The 13,756-nt window shown below is 45.3% G+C and overlaps 1 protein-coding gene across 1 annotated transcript in view; it reads left to right on the top strand.

Annotated features, from left to right (window-relative positions):
* The first annotated feature begins 1,447 nt into the window (after positions 1-1,447).
* The window catches only part of ZNF830 (zinc finger protein 830), a 34,083-nt gene continuing 21,774 nt past the window's right edge, over positions 1,448-13,756 (top strand). The window contains exons 1-4 of the mRNA XM_065399055.1: positions 1,448-1,579; positions 2,728-2,827; positions 6,754-6,877; positions 11,046-11,079. Of these exons, the coding sequence (XP_065255127.1) occupies positions 1,461-1,579; positions 2,728-2,827; positions 6,754-6,877; positions 11,046-11,079 (377 nt within the window). The 5' untranslated portion in view covers positions 1,448-1,460. The remainder of the gene's footprint in view (positions 1,580-2,727; positions 2,828-6,753; positions 6,878-11,045; positions 11,080-13,756) is intronic.

Raw genomic sequence — 13,756 nt, forward strand, 5'->3', positions numbered from 1 at the left:
CCCTCTGCTCATTGGGAAGGGCACTCTGTACACTGCAGCCCAGGTTGGCTGGAGTTGGTTAATTTCAGCTGCGCCTCCCTGTCTTGCCATCCTGGATTTGAGCCACCAGGTTAGTGAAAGGGAGCGCCCAGAACCAGGGGGAAGAGGGCAGTCACCTGACCTGAGCTCAGTGCTGCAGGGAGCCAAGAAAGTAGATTTAAAAACAAAAATCCACTAGCCGGACCCCTTCCCACCCGCTTCCAAGGTTTGATTTCTGAAAACACCTGGGCAGCTCACCCCAGGCCAAGCCAGGGGAAGGAGTAAAGGGGAACCGAAATCAAGCTAGCTCCACCTTTGATCCTGTAGTAAGGGCTTCATCTCTGGAGATACGGTGACCCCCGCCCCATTGGGGAACATGGCCCTGTCCCATCCCACCCCATCTTCCATCTGTGCAGGCCTCCCCCACCCTGCCCTCTTCATTAGCCATCTTTCCCTACATCACAGGGTGGGCTACCTACCATGGAGCTGCGAGAAAGAATACATTTGGATAAAACCAAGCCCTGGCTAATGTGCTCCCCCCTCAAAGTGCGCCTGGCTTTAGCAAAGTACTGAATTAGCCTCCACAAACTTATTTTCCTCGCCTGCAGATTATAGTGATCTCAGCCTAAGAAGACCTGGAATGCCATTCCTTCTGAGGACATGCTTAATTGAGATGTAATGACATTGACTTGGTGTGCAAAAGTATGGAGTACGAAGAGCATGGAATGGATTTTATTAACACTATTGAGCTGCTTGGTAGGGTTGCCAGGTGTCCGGTTTTTGACTGGGCAGTCTGGCCGCTCTGGTCAGCTCCTGCACCCCAGAGCCCTCACCCCCCCCACACACACCCCCAACCCCTGCCCCAACCTGGAGCCCCCTCCCACACCCTGAACCCTACTTGTGAATGATGTTCTGACTATACACATTGGTGACTTCTGTCGCTGACTGTCACTGTAATGGGCAGTGAAAGTCGCTAGATTTGTCACTGGTCACTTTGACACTTTCTCACTGGGGAAACCACAAAGTCACTAAATCTAGTGACAAAGTAGCTAAGGGTATGTCTTCACTAGCTCTCCTAGTGCTGTAAAAAACCCGCCCCCACGAGGTGAGTAGCTCCCAGCGCTGGTGCACGGTCTACACTGCCACTTTACAGCGCAGAAACTTGCAGCCCTCAAGGGGGTGTTTTTTCACACCCCTGAGCGATCAAGTTGCAGCCCTGTAAAGTGCCACTGTAGACAAGGCCTAAGCTGAATGAAGGGGCGGGGCCTATACACAGCCCCGCCCCCTCGCAGGAACGGGGGTCGATCCCCTCGGCAGAGCTCCCGCCCCGCTCTAGGTTCTGGCCTTGCCCCCTTCGCCTAACGCGAGACCTGGCAGGGGGAAGGGGCGGGGCTTAGCGGCTCCTAAAACGGAAGTGGCGGCTGAAGTATTTCCGGGACAAGATGGCGGCGGGGCCGGGCTCGGAGCGGAAGCTGGTGCAGCAGGACGAGCTGCGGCGGCTCATGCGGGAGAAGCAGCGACAAAGCGCCGGGAAGAAGCGAATCGAGGCGCCGTTCGCTAAATATCCTTTCCCGGCCCTCCCCCGGCTGCCCTGGAGCTTCAACGGCCTCGCGTCAATAGCGCCGAGGCCGCCGGGGCTGGTGCCTGGCGCGGGGACTGTGTGTCTCGTCCCCCGTGAGCCCGGGCCCGCGCTGCCGGTCGGTGTCTCGCTCTCAGCCGGTGCCGGGTTGGTCCGCGCTGCTCCCCTTCCGGTTATTAATAAAAATAATAAAGATCCCGCCCAGACTCAGGGTCCCGCCGCCGGCCTCCCCCAGGCCTCTGGCTGCCCCGCGCTGGGTCGGGAACAAGCCGGGACCCCTCTGGGTTCCCACTGAAAGCCCCGAGTTTGCGATGCTCCCCTCATGCCCGAAACACAAAAACCGTCGTGCGGCCCAGGGGATCCCCGCCACCGGCTTCTGCCCTCCCCCGCGACCAGCGACCGGCGAACAATCGCAGTGCGAGGGGCTGGTTTCCTTAGCAGTGTGGTGAAGGTCTGAAGGGATTGTTACACCCGAGGAGGGAAAACCTCCTTCAGTTCTGTTTGTTTATGCTTTGCCCTTCACCAGCTGGGACAGTGAAGCTGCCAGTCAGTTTCACATTTCTTTAGTCATAAGCCCTAATCCTGTATCACCATCTACAAGCACTTGCCCCGTCTGAAATCTCATTAAAATCAGGGCAGCTCTGCACAAGTGCAGTGGTCTGTGCTATTGGATCATGATATAGAATGAAAGCTGTAAATAGTAAATTATAAATCTTGTCTACTTGAATGCATCACAAATACTTTGAAATTACACATCTACTCTTGTACCATTTCATGTTCTAGTAGTCGTCCTGCAATGACACAGTGGCTCCTAAACTTTATTGGTTCACGTACCATCTTACAATATTGTTTTGAAATGAATGGATGGTACACCAGTGGTAACACAATTTGGGCACTCCTGCCTAGCAAAATATAGTGTTTTGCTTATAAATTGAAACACTTCTTTCATGATAAAACCCTGAAATGTAATAGTAATGGAATGTTTTTAAGAATACTTACGTTGTGGGTTTCACTTCCTCAGCGTGCCTTTGAAAATGGTGTTTTAAAAGTGTCTGCAAATTGTAATTTCAGAATTATAATTTTGAAGGTTATGTGTGATCTTGAAATATTTCCTCAACTTCAAAATGTACATATAATCGTTTAGGGCACTTAAGCTGTACGTTGTGCAACACCCAGATTAAGGGTGAACTTTTGTGGCAAACACACATACTAGGGAAACAACACAAAGAGGTAAGACTTTGAAGATATAACAAGATTTATGAGAACAATTTGTAATCTTTGTGTTTGAGTAACTTGTACAGATTCTAGATTAGATAGCAGGTGTGATGATGGGAACTTGTACCATTTAAAAAAAGATTGTGCATTGATGAAGTGATAGTGGCACTCCATCTTTTGGGGGAGTGAGCCGTCAAGGCAAGTCATGGATGCAGGTGTTTAATAACTATTATGACATTTACAGGGCCATATATGGAATCTATTTGCAAATTGTCAGTAGGTTTCTATTTGTAATTTAGGGTAATGGCTACACTTCAATAAGTGGCCCATGTCAGCTAACTTGAGATTGCAATTTTATAGTCCTTCAGCCAGTGTAGGTGCACGAGCTGGAGCCCAAGCCCGAATACCTATACTGCAATTTTATGGCCCGAGTCAGCTGACACCGGGCCAGACACGGGGTTTTTTTTGCATTGTAGACATACCCTTGGAAACATTTTCTGTAATTTTAAAATGTAAACATCTGTTTAACAACTGTATGTGTCAAGTTAGCTGAACTCCCAGGTGATAGGTACTTGATTTTGTAAGGGGTATTGTCAAGGTACATTCACATTAGGAAAAATGGTGGGGGGTTTTTTTGTTTGTTTTTTTTTAAACCATGTGTTAGCTAATACACAGTGACTAATGTGGTAAAATCCTAGTGTGGGCAAGACAGCTTGTTTTTTTCACTTATGTTAGCAGGTGTGCCTCATGGATATCTTGACCCGCTAACACATGTGAAAACTACAAGCTGCCTTGTCAATACTAGGATTTTAGCATGTATTTATTACTTTGTGTTAGCTAGCATGTGGTTTAACCCCTCACCCCCTTTTTTTTTCTTTCTTTTTTTTTTTTTTAAGTGAAGGCAAGGCCTTAGTGAAGCAAGGAGCTGGCTCTTATATTGGTGGAGTGCTAATAATTGATGGCTTTAGGCTCGGTCTTGGATATAAATGCATTTAAAAAAAAATTGAGTCTGTCTTGTACCAATCAAAACAGCTACTACTGTTTATAGAAAATTCAGAGATTAAACTAAGTAGTTCAGATATCATGAATAAGCCTTTATGGAAGTTATGGATTCTTTGATTCATCTCTTTAAACAGAATATCTATAACTGTGTGACTTTTGGGGACTTATGCATGTGTCTATTGAGTAGTCATGATTGAATAAATTTCACTGAGCTGGCACATGAGAAACTGGGTTGCATCAGAAGGTAAAAATCTAAAACTAAAAGTACTGGGTTGTCAGAGAGACATGGATTCTGTGATCTATTGTCTATCGTGTGGGGTTTTTTAAGTGAAAACTTACATAGCTGATGGTGTCTGTGCACTTCTGCTGCCTTTTTCTGAGCAGAAAAGCAGCACTTAAGAATTAGCTGCAGGTTTCTCCTGTCTTCTCCTAGCACTACCTCTGCTGTGACACTGAACTGTAGGTGCTGATGGTTTTAAACTATTAATTAAATGTTAGTAAATTATTTTAAACTCTTTAAATTCCCCTTGTTTCGCAGTTAATACTTCTGGCTTTTTTTTATATATATATATTTTTACCATTAATAGATTACTTTTACCTTTTCCTCCCCAAGATGAGACCATGATTTTTCACGTAGCTTAACATGACAAACCACTAGCTCTAGTCATGAGTATGTTGACTATCCTAAAATAAGTGCACCTGTTGCGTACTAGGTATATGCAAGAGCAAGAAATTGGAGGATGAATTTCGTGCATCTGAAATTCAGACTTTCCCATGAACAGCCATGATTCTGGTAACACTGTATCTGAATTCTTGTTGCTGTCAAGAGATGATCTTTTACTTCTTGTTTATTTTGTTTTTGCTGAGCCTCTATTTTTTTATCTCAGGATAGAATTTACAAATATTTTTTGTAATAACTGTGCAAAGGAGAATGCAGTGGTCTAACTTCAGGTCTCTTGAACCTCTGTTAATAAGTTAAGGACTCTTTACTTAGAAGCTAGCATGTGGCTATATTATAGCATAATTCTCATTTATAAAAAGAAAATTAGTCTATATATGCATTGCAACTGGCAAATAATCTCACTGCCACCTAATGTTGTTTTTAAAAAAGATCTAGACCTCAAGCACTCCTTGTATCAAGGCAGAAAAACAATTTTATTTCCAATTTTTAAGAGGGTATGTACTAACAGATAATGGCATGTGAACAGATTAGAGAGAGAGATGCAGGAATATATAATTTGATAAAATAACATTTATAATTTCTTTTATACTTTTGTTTTTTAAATTTAATCCCAATCCTGATGTGTAGATTTAAAAAAAAAAATTATTGCTTTGAGTCTGATGTGATTGCTATCTTGAGGTTTTAGAATGTAATGCATTGTTTTGGTACAGACCCTGACAGATATCTGAAACTCAAATTTTTCCAACCCTATCCATAGGGTTCAGTAATGGTGACTTGTGATGTGGACACTTCTCTTTTAGGAACTGAAGTGAACCTGTCAACTCATTTCATGCAGGCCACTAAAGGGCCATCAGATGATAGCAATTTTAGGCAGTACTGACCTGGATCATGTTTAAATCAATGATCTAAAGGTGAAAGACCCCACTGTCAATCTCGTGAGCCATCATGCCTGTTCATTTTTTTAAAAAGTGATTATATCACCAATCCTAGCATTTATTGTATAGCATTACAGTACCTACAACCATTGAAGTACCTGTAGCTTTGGGCAGGTCTACACTACTGCTTAAATCGATCTAATTTACATCATTTAGGGGTGTGAAAAAGACACCCCCGAGCGACGCAAGTTACAGCGACCTAAGCACTGTTCACACCAGCGCTATGTCAGCAGGAGATGCTCTCCCGCCAACATAGCTTCCGCCTCTCATGGAGATTGAGTAATTATGCTGATGGGAGAGCGCTCTCCCATTGGCATAGAGTGTCTTCACCAGATGCGCTACAGCGGCACAGTTGTGTTGGTGTAGCTGCACCGATGTAGTGCTTCTAATGTCGACCTGCCCTTTCATTCCTTACTTCACCTTAGATCAGTAGTTCTCAACCAGGGATACGTGTATCCCTGGGGGCACACAGAGGTTTTCCGGGGGTACATCAACTCATCTAGATATTTGCTTAGTTTTACAACCAGCTACGTAAAAAGCACTAGCGAAGTCAGTACAAACTAAAATTTCATATAGACGATGACTTATTTATACTGCTGTCTGTATTATACACTGAAATGTAAGTGCTATATTTATATTCCAACTGATTTATTTTATAATTATAAGGTAAAAATGAGAAATTAAATGATTTTTCAGTACTAGTGTGCTGTGACACTTGTATTTTTATGTCTGATTTTGTAGGCAAGTAGTTTTTAAGTGAAGTGAAATTTGGGGTATGCAGTCACACTAGTGGAAGGGGTACGTACAGTAGTCTGGAAAGGTTGTAGAGCCACTGCCTTCATTACCTCAGTTGTTGTAAGCTTGATTATGTCAATTTCAGTGTTTCAGAGGTGTGCATGTTGTGAAAATGTGTTCTGTAACTTATTAAAATAAAGGTTTCTAAATATTCTGAACTTTAAACTCTAAGGCCTGTTCTACAAGTATAACAAAGTGGAAAATAGGAAATTAGGTCGGTATAACTACATCGCTCAGGGGTGTGAAAAATTGATGCCCCTGAATAACGTAGTTAAACTGACGTAACCCCTGGTGTATACAGCGCTAGATCAACCTCAGCCTATCTACCATCTCGGGGAGGTGGATTACGTACGATGACGGGAGAACCCCTCCTGTTGGTGTAGATAGCGTTTTCACTGAAGCGCTACAGTTGCGCCTCTGCATAGATTTAAGTGTAGACAAGTCTTAAGCCAGAGTAATTTTTGAGGTTTTGAAAAGGAGAGTCTCTTGAATTTTATTTGCTGATTCAAACTTTTTTTTTTAAACAGAAAATTGCAGAGTTAAAAGGTGCTAAACAGACAGTGCCTGGGCCTACAATTAGCATATCATCATCTCATCCTGCCAAAAGAAAAGTTTCTGACACAGAAAACCAAGAAGTAAAGAGAACAAAAGGTAAAGCAATAAATTTATTCAGTATTTGCAGTACTGCTGAACTGTAATCTGACTTTCTATGTCTTGAATAATTTTCTCCTTTATGAGAGAGACAAAGTGGGTAAGAGAATCTCTCTATGGACCATCCTCTGTTGGTGGAAGGTACAAGCTTTCAAGCTACACAGAGCTTCTTCATGTCTAGGGAATAAAAGATAAAACATCACGTTCATTGTCTCTCTCATAACCTGGGACCAACAGGGCTACTGCAACACTTTCTCCTTTATGGAACGGGGAGAAGGCAGGTACTCTGACTTTTCTGTTGATGTTAATTTTATTTATAGATATATGAAATTAAGGTAAATGTGTTTTGTTTTTATGGAAACAAATGTGATTTGAAATTTGATATCAATGAAGCTATACTTCCACACTTCCAAAAATACTAACTGTAATATATTTTCCACTGTTCTGACAGAAGCAATTTTCTTAACCTTCACTTTGTTATACTAGCTAATGGCCTTACTGTGACTGGGGGATGAATAAGGGCTAGATCCTGCAAATGGCTTTGCATGAGTGTAGGAGTTGAGACTTTGCACATACGCATTTCTGTAACATTTGTAGTAGTATCATATTGACTCAACTTGTCAACATGATGTCATGATTAGGGCCCTACCAAATTCATGGCCATGAAAAACGCATCAGGACTGTGAAATCAGATTTACCCCATGAAATCTAGCTATGGTGGGGGAGGGGCAGAGCTGGGGGTGTCCAAGCCAGGGGCTCCTACCGTGCACCGGGCTACATTGCTAGTCCCAGTGGGGCTGGGGAGAGATTCCTCTTCCCCTGCATGAACGCGCTCAGGGAGAGATCAGACCCACCTCCGGGAACCTACCTGGCTGCAAGAAGCTCCGTGGCTGGTGCCTTCAGAGCTGGGCTTTTCTCCTTTACGTCACTTCTGCACTGCCTTCAGAGCTGGGCTGGGTTCTGAAGGCAGCTGCCGGAGAGGTTCCCAGAGGTGAGTCTGATCTCTTCCGTACTCCTGAGGGCGCCCTAGCAAGGGGCTCTTAGCTGGTAGTCCCAGCCAGGCTGGGGAGTGACGGGACTTCCTCTTCCCCTGCACGGCTGCTCACGGTGGGAGATCTGACCCACCTCTGGGAACCTCCTCTGGCTGAATGAAGGCAGCAGCCGCAAGGCTTCTGAGCTGGGCTCTGAAGAGGTTGATTTGATCTCTCCCATGCTGCTAGGAGCTTCTAGCTGCTAGTCCCGGCTGGGCAGGGGAGGGAAGGGACTTCCTCTTTCCTTGCACGGCTGCTCTTAGGCACTGCCCCTGGCTGCAGGAAGTTCCGCCCCCTCCCCCTGCTTGTTTACTGCCCCCATCGCTCCGCAGCTGTGGGGGGAAGGGGTCATTGTGCTCCTTTCAGATGCAATTATTAGCTTGTTTCAATTAAAAAAAAAAAAAAGTCAAGAACTTGACAGGATTTTTTTGATTGACGCTTCAGGGCAGCAAATAAAAGTCAGGGCTCAACTCACTGATTGGTAGATATGGGCATTGGGGTGGTTTTCTAATGTAGTGATCTCAATTGGTAGCCTACCGGAAGACAAGTGAAATTACTTTAAAATGAGTGTCCAAAGTAAATCAAAAAATCTCTATAATCGTTACTGCAGCGGATCGTGTAAAAGAGTTTGGAAGTCAAATTCTACATGCCGATGGTGACAAACTATTTTGTACAAGCTGTAATGTTTCGACAGAGAGCTCTGAGACCCATCATTTATTTAGAATGGAACTTGTGGATGCATTTGCAAGTGCTAATATACCGCTGGAAAAACTTGATTACCCAAAGCTGCGTGAATTCATTCAACGGGACGTACAAAATTCCGGTTGCTTACCAAGTGCGAATAAGCTACAACAGGACTACCTTCCAAAGGTTTTTGCTGCACATTTTGAGAAGAGGAAGTGTCAAATTAATTCATGTGAATCTTTTGCAATTATTTCTCATGAGTCCACTGGTGAGCAAGACAACTATGTACTGCACAGTCTGTTTGATTTTATTTCTGAGAAGGCCGAAGATATACAGACAGGAAAGCTAATAGTGCTCGTCGACTACGTTTACTTGGATGCTGTTAACTACATTATGATGTAATTAAAACCATTTCAAAATACGATGCAGACTTTGTCAAAGTATCCGCTTTCATAAGTGACAATGCAACTTACATGACGAAATCTTTCAAATCTGTTCTCCAAGGTCTAATGCCAAAAGCTGTCCATATTACATGTAATGCACATATAATTTCTCGTGTCAGTGAGCTGTGGTGCTGAGTTTGGTGAAGTTGATAAACTGGTGAGCTACATTAAAAAGATCATTAAACGCTGCCCTAGCCGCAAACTTTGATACAGGCAGCACATTGCAAACATGACCGAAATGACTTAAATCGGGGAACAAACAATTGCACTACCCCCAGAGCCAGCAATTACTTGTTGGAATTCCTGCTTTTGGGCTGTACAATATCATTCAGCTCACCTGAAGTACTACTCAGAGTTCATCTCAGAAGAACTCCCACTGACACAAAAAACGCAGGTTTGAACAGACCTTTCAACTCTTCTAAACAATGCACAGCTGAATGAGGAAGTTCAGTTCATTGCCAAGATTGCCACAGGACTGATGGACTTAATCACTTGATTCGAATCTCGATATGTCACAATCCACCGAGCTTAAAACAAAGTAATGGATGTACTGTTCTGGGCTGAAGCACAGTCAAACGAAAATCACTCTGATAACGCTGAGTTAAATGCCAGTGCTCAGCAGGTGTTTTCTTGCATGACAAAGAAGCTCAGAAAATACTACTGCTATGGGGAACCGTCAAGCAATGTAGCAAAAATGGCGCAAAAGTTTCAACAACCTGTAGCAGGGTTCCTAAAAACTGTGCATATTTTTGACCCTGCACAAATGCACCTGTTGATGGTGGATTTAACCTTGCTTAATGCAATTCCTGGCTTTGACAAGAACTGTAGGCTGGAGATTCCTGCTTACAAAAAGATTGCGAAAGAAGTGGACTGTACTTTGCCTGTGCTACAGTTTTGGAACTCGGTGGAAGGCAGAATCCCCCACCTTGCAAGGCTAGCTCGGCACTGTCTGACAAGTCCAACAAATTCCATGAATGCAGAGAGAGCCGTGTCTAAGCACGGACAGGTGTTTTTGGCGCAGGGACAGAATGAAGAAAGGCACAGTTGCTGGATGCTCTGAGAGCGGCCGTGCAGGCGAAGAGGAAGTCCTGTCCCTCCCCAGCTGGGCTGGGACTAAGAGCTAGGAGCCCCCAGCTGGAGGGCTCCCAGCAGCATGGGAAAGATCAGTTCCACCTCTGGGAGACTCCCCCAGCTGCACGGAACTCCATGGCTGCTGCCTTCAAAGCCTAGCCCAGTTCTGAAGGCGGCACAGAAGTGAGGGTGGCAAACCCATTGACCCCCCCCCCCTTTTTGGGTCAGGACCCCCACGGTCACAGCACCCTGAAATTTCAGATGTAAACATCTAAACCCCTGAAAGTGACTTTTTAAAATCCTATGACTGTGAAATTGACCACAATGGATCATGAATTTAGTAGGGCAATAATCATTGTATAAGGTGTATATTTCAATTTGGGTATTTTTATGTGGAAAAGTTGATTACATAATACTGATTTCTGATTGTTGGAGTATACAGCAGGGGGGATCCGTCGGCAAGAGGGAGCCCCACCGCTCCCGGTCACCGCAGGTGGCAAGAGGGAGCCCCGCTGTTCCTAGCCACCAAGGGCGGCAAGAGGGAGCCCTGGAGCTTCTGGCTGCTGCAGTGGGGGGATCCCTGCAACTCTCAGCCACGGTGGGCAACAGGGAGGATCCCCAGAGCTCCCAGCTGCTGCGGGAGGCAGGGGGGACCCCTGCAGCTTGGAGCCGCCAGCGGAGAGAGACCCTGGAGTCTCCAGTCCCTCCCCTCCCGCACAGCTGTCCAGGCTATCCATTTTGTCATGGGTATTTTTAGTAAACATCAAGGCCAAGTCACCGGCTTCCATAAATTTTTCACTGTTGCCCGTGACGTTTACTAAAAATATCCGTGACACAAATTTAGCCTTACTCATCATTATAAATATAATTTTTATTTTGTTTTTCTCATCTTTTGTTTAACAGCAAAGCAGTCATAATTGACTCTTGATTATTTTGCAGGTTCAAATGACCAGCCACAGACTTCTGCGTCTGGGTAAGTAGATCCTTTCATTTACCTATTTGTGCAGCCTTTTGCCAGCTAGTCCTTTTTGTTTTTTTCCCTTTACCCTACCTCTGCACCTGCTGTGGGTAAGGATGTAGACACCATGAGCCCCTCCCTCATATAGTCTTGACATGGGCGCAGACCCATACTTTAGCAGCAACTTTTTCAGCTGTGTGAGCAAGATAAAAATCACAGGAGTGACTCAGAACCAGTTAGAAAACAAGTATTCCCTTACTGTCATTACAGGGCTATACTTAGTGATGAATGTACAGTCTTGCCCTAAGAGCTCAAAGCACAAATCTTAATCTTTTTATGTTTTTATAGAGAAAATTCTAGTTAAATTTTAGAATCATTTTAGTCATTCTATTGCTGTTTTCTAACCTGGGGGTAGAGGGTGAGGAGAGAAATATTTGAGGGTGAGGAAAGCTATGTGACACCAGATGACACCCTGCTGAAAACATACTTGAAAGCTGCCTGCTTTGCGCCCTGCTCCTATGGTGACATAGAGGAATGCAGTCCCAGGTAGGAACTTGACAATACATGTTTCTCTTGTTTGCTCTGATTGTGCTTAGCTGCTAGAGCATACAATATGCTGTCTGGCCCTACATAGCTGCAAATGGACAGTTACTTACCCAACCCAAATAAATCTGTTAGTCTTTAAGGTGCCACCGGACTCCTTGTTGTTTTTGTGGATACAGACTAACACGGCTACCCCCTGATACTTACCCAGCTTTAGTGGAAGCTACAGAATGAGCAAAGTGCAGTATAAGTTAGCAAGCTAAAAAAAACACATGGGAAAGAAAGAGTTGTAAAAAGATAGGCAGCATGAGAGAAAATGGAAAAAAGATGATGAAATGGGACATTGTGTTGTGCTTCCACACTGATGTCTGTTTCTTTCTAACATGTTTCCCTCTATAGAAAGTTTTGGATCAGATAAGTATACACTGAACCTCATCAGGCGACGAGTACTGCCTGTGAGATAATGGAGTTTACCCTTCAAACGTTATAGAGCTCAAACCTGGTTGTCAATGTCACTTTTCTGAAAAAGCTCAAGAAGAGAGACTGAGCTCATCTCGACTGAGACAGCCTCTGGGGGTATGTCTACACTGCGTTTTAAAACCCGTAGTAGCAAGTCTGAGGCCAGGTCTACAGAGTCAGGCTCGTGCTGTGTTGTTAAAAACATCCATGTAGATGTTCAGGCTCAGGCTGGAGCTCACCTCCCTTCCTGGGCTTCAGAGCCTGAGCTCCAGCCCGGGCCACAGCGTCTACGCTGCTTATTTTTTAGTGCCTTAGCATGAGCCGTCGGAGTCTGTAGACCCAGGCCCTCAGACTTGCTGCCATGGGTTTTAAAATGCAGTGTAGGTGTGCCATAGGCAATCTGTCAGAGCGAGACTGGACTTTTCCTTTGCCGGGTAGCGTTTGCTCAATCTTATGCTGAGTACTCACAGAAATTATTCATAGAATTACACAGTTGTGGAACTTGTATTTCTTTAAAATTTGTAGTCATGGGTGGCGGGTATCAAAGGCCGGGGGAGGCTGAGCCTCTCCAAACAGCCCTGTGTGGCCCTGCCCATGCTCCATCCTCAGGCCCCCTCCTTCCTGGTGCTATGCTGTGGTGGGCTCTTTCCCTGTGGTCCCAGGCTGGGGCTAATAGGAGCTGGCCTGTGGCCAGGGACTCCGCCCTGTTCTTTGCGGCAGGGTGGGGGGCTGCGCCGCCTGCCCAGACGGCGCTCTGGGTCTGGAGGGTGGGGCACCACCTGCCTGGCACTCTGGGACTGGGGGCACTTGGGCGGCCCAGAGTTTGAGGGGGGAGGGGCTCTGGTGGGCGGGGCCTCGGGCAGAAGGGGCAGGCAGGGCCGGAGGCTGGCTAGCCTCCCCAAGCCCAGAGTTCACCTGCCACCCACATTTGTAGTGATATCAGTCACTGCAGTGGCTATTTTTAAAAGGTCCTGTTTCCTTTGGCTGTAGTGTGGTACAAATCGCCTATAATATCCGGCCAAGCCTAAGAAGGATTGGACCTGTTTCTTTGACTTTGGAACCGGCCACTTTTGGATAGCATCCACTTTGGCCTGTAGGGGATTTATAGTTCCTTGACCCACCTGGTGCCCCAGGTATGTCACTCTGTTTTGGCCTATTTGACACTTTTTAGCCTTAACAGTTAGTCCTGCCTGCCGGATGCGCTCGAAGACTTTTTTCAGGTGCTCCAGGTGTTCTGTCCATGAATCAGAAAAAATGGCCACATCATCGAGATAGGCAAGGGCAGATTCTCCCAATCCCGCCAAGAGACCATCTACAAGTCTTTGGAAGGTGGCGGGTGCATTTGGCAACCCGAAAGGGAGTACATTGAATTCATACACCCCTGCCTGGGTGACGAAGGCTGACCTTTCCTTAGCGGGTTCATCTAGTGGTACTTGCCAGTACCCTTTGGTTAAGTCTAAAGTAGAGATGAATTGGGCATGTCCCAATTATTCCAATAGCTCATCTGTGCGTGGCATTGGATAGTTGTCAGGACGAGTTACAGCATTTAGCTTACGGTAGTCCACGCAAAAGCGTATTTCCCCATCTGGTTTGGGAACTAGAACCACTGGAGATGCCCATGCACTGGTAGAGGGGCGGATTATACCCATCTGTAGCATGTCCTGGATCTCCCTTTGTATAGCCGCTTGGG

This window comes from Emys orbicularis, chromosome 2 (assembly GCF_028017835.1).
Source record: "Emys orbicularis isolate rEmyOrb1 chromosome 2, rEmyOrb1.hap1, whole genome shotgun sequence".
Taxonomy (NCBI): Eukaryota; Metazoa; Chordata; order Testudines; family Emydidae; genus Emys; species Emys orbicularis.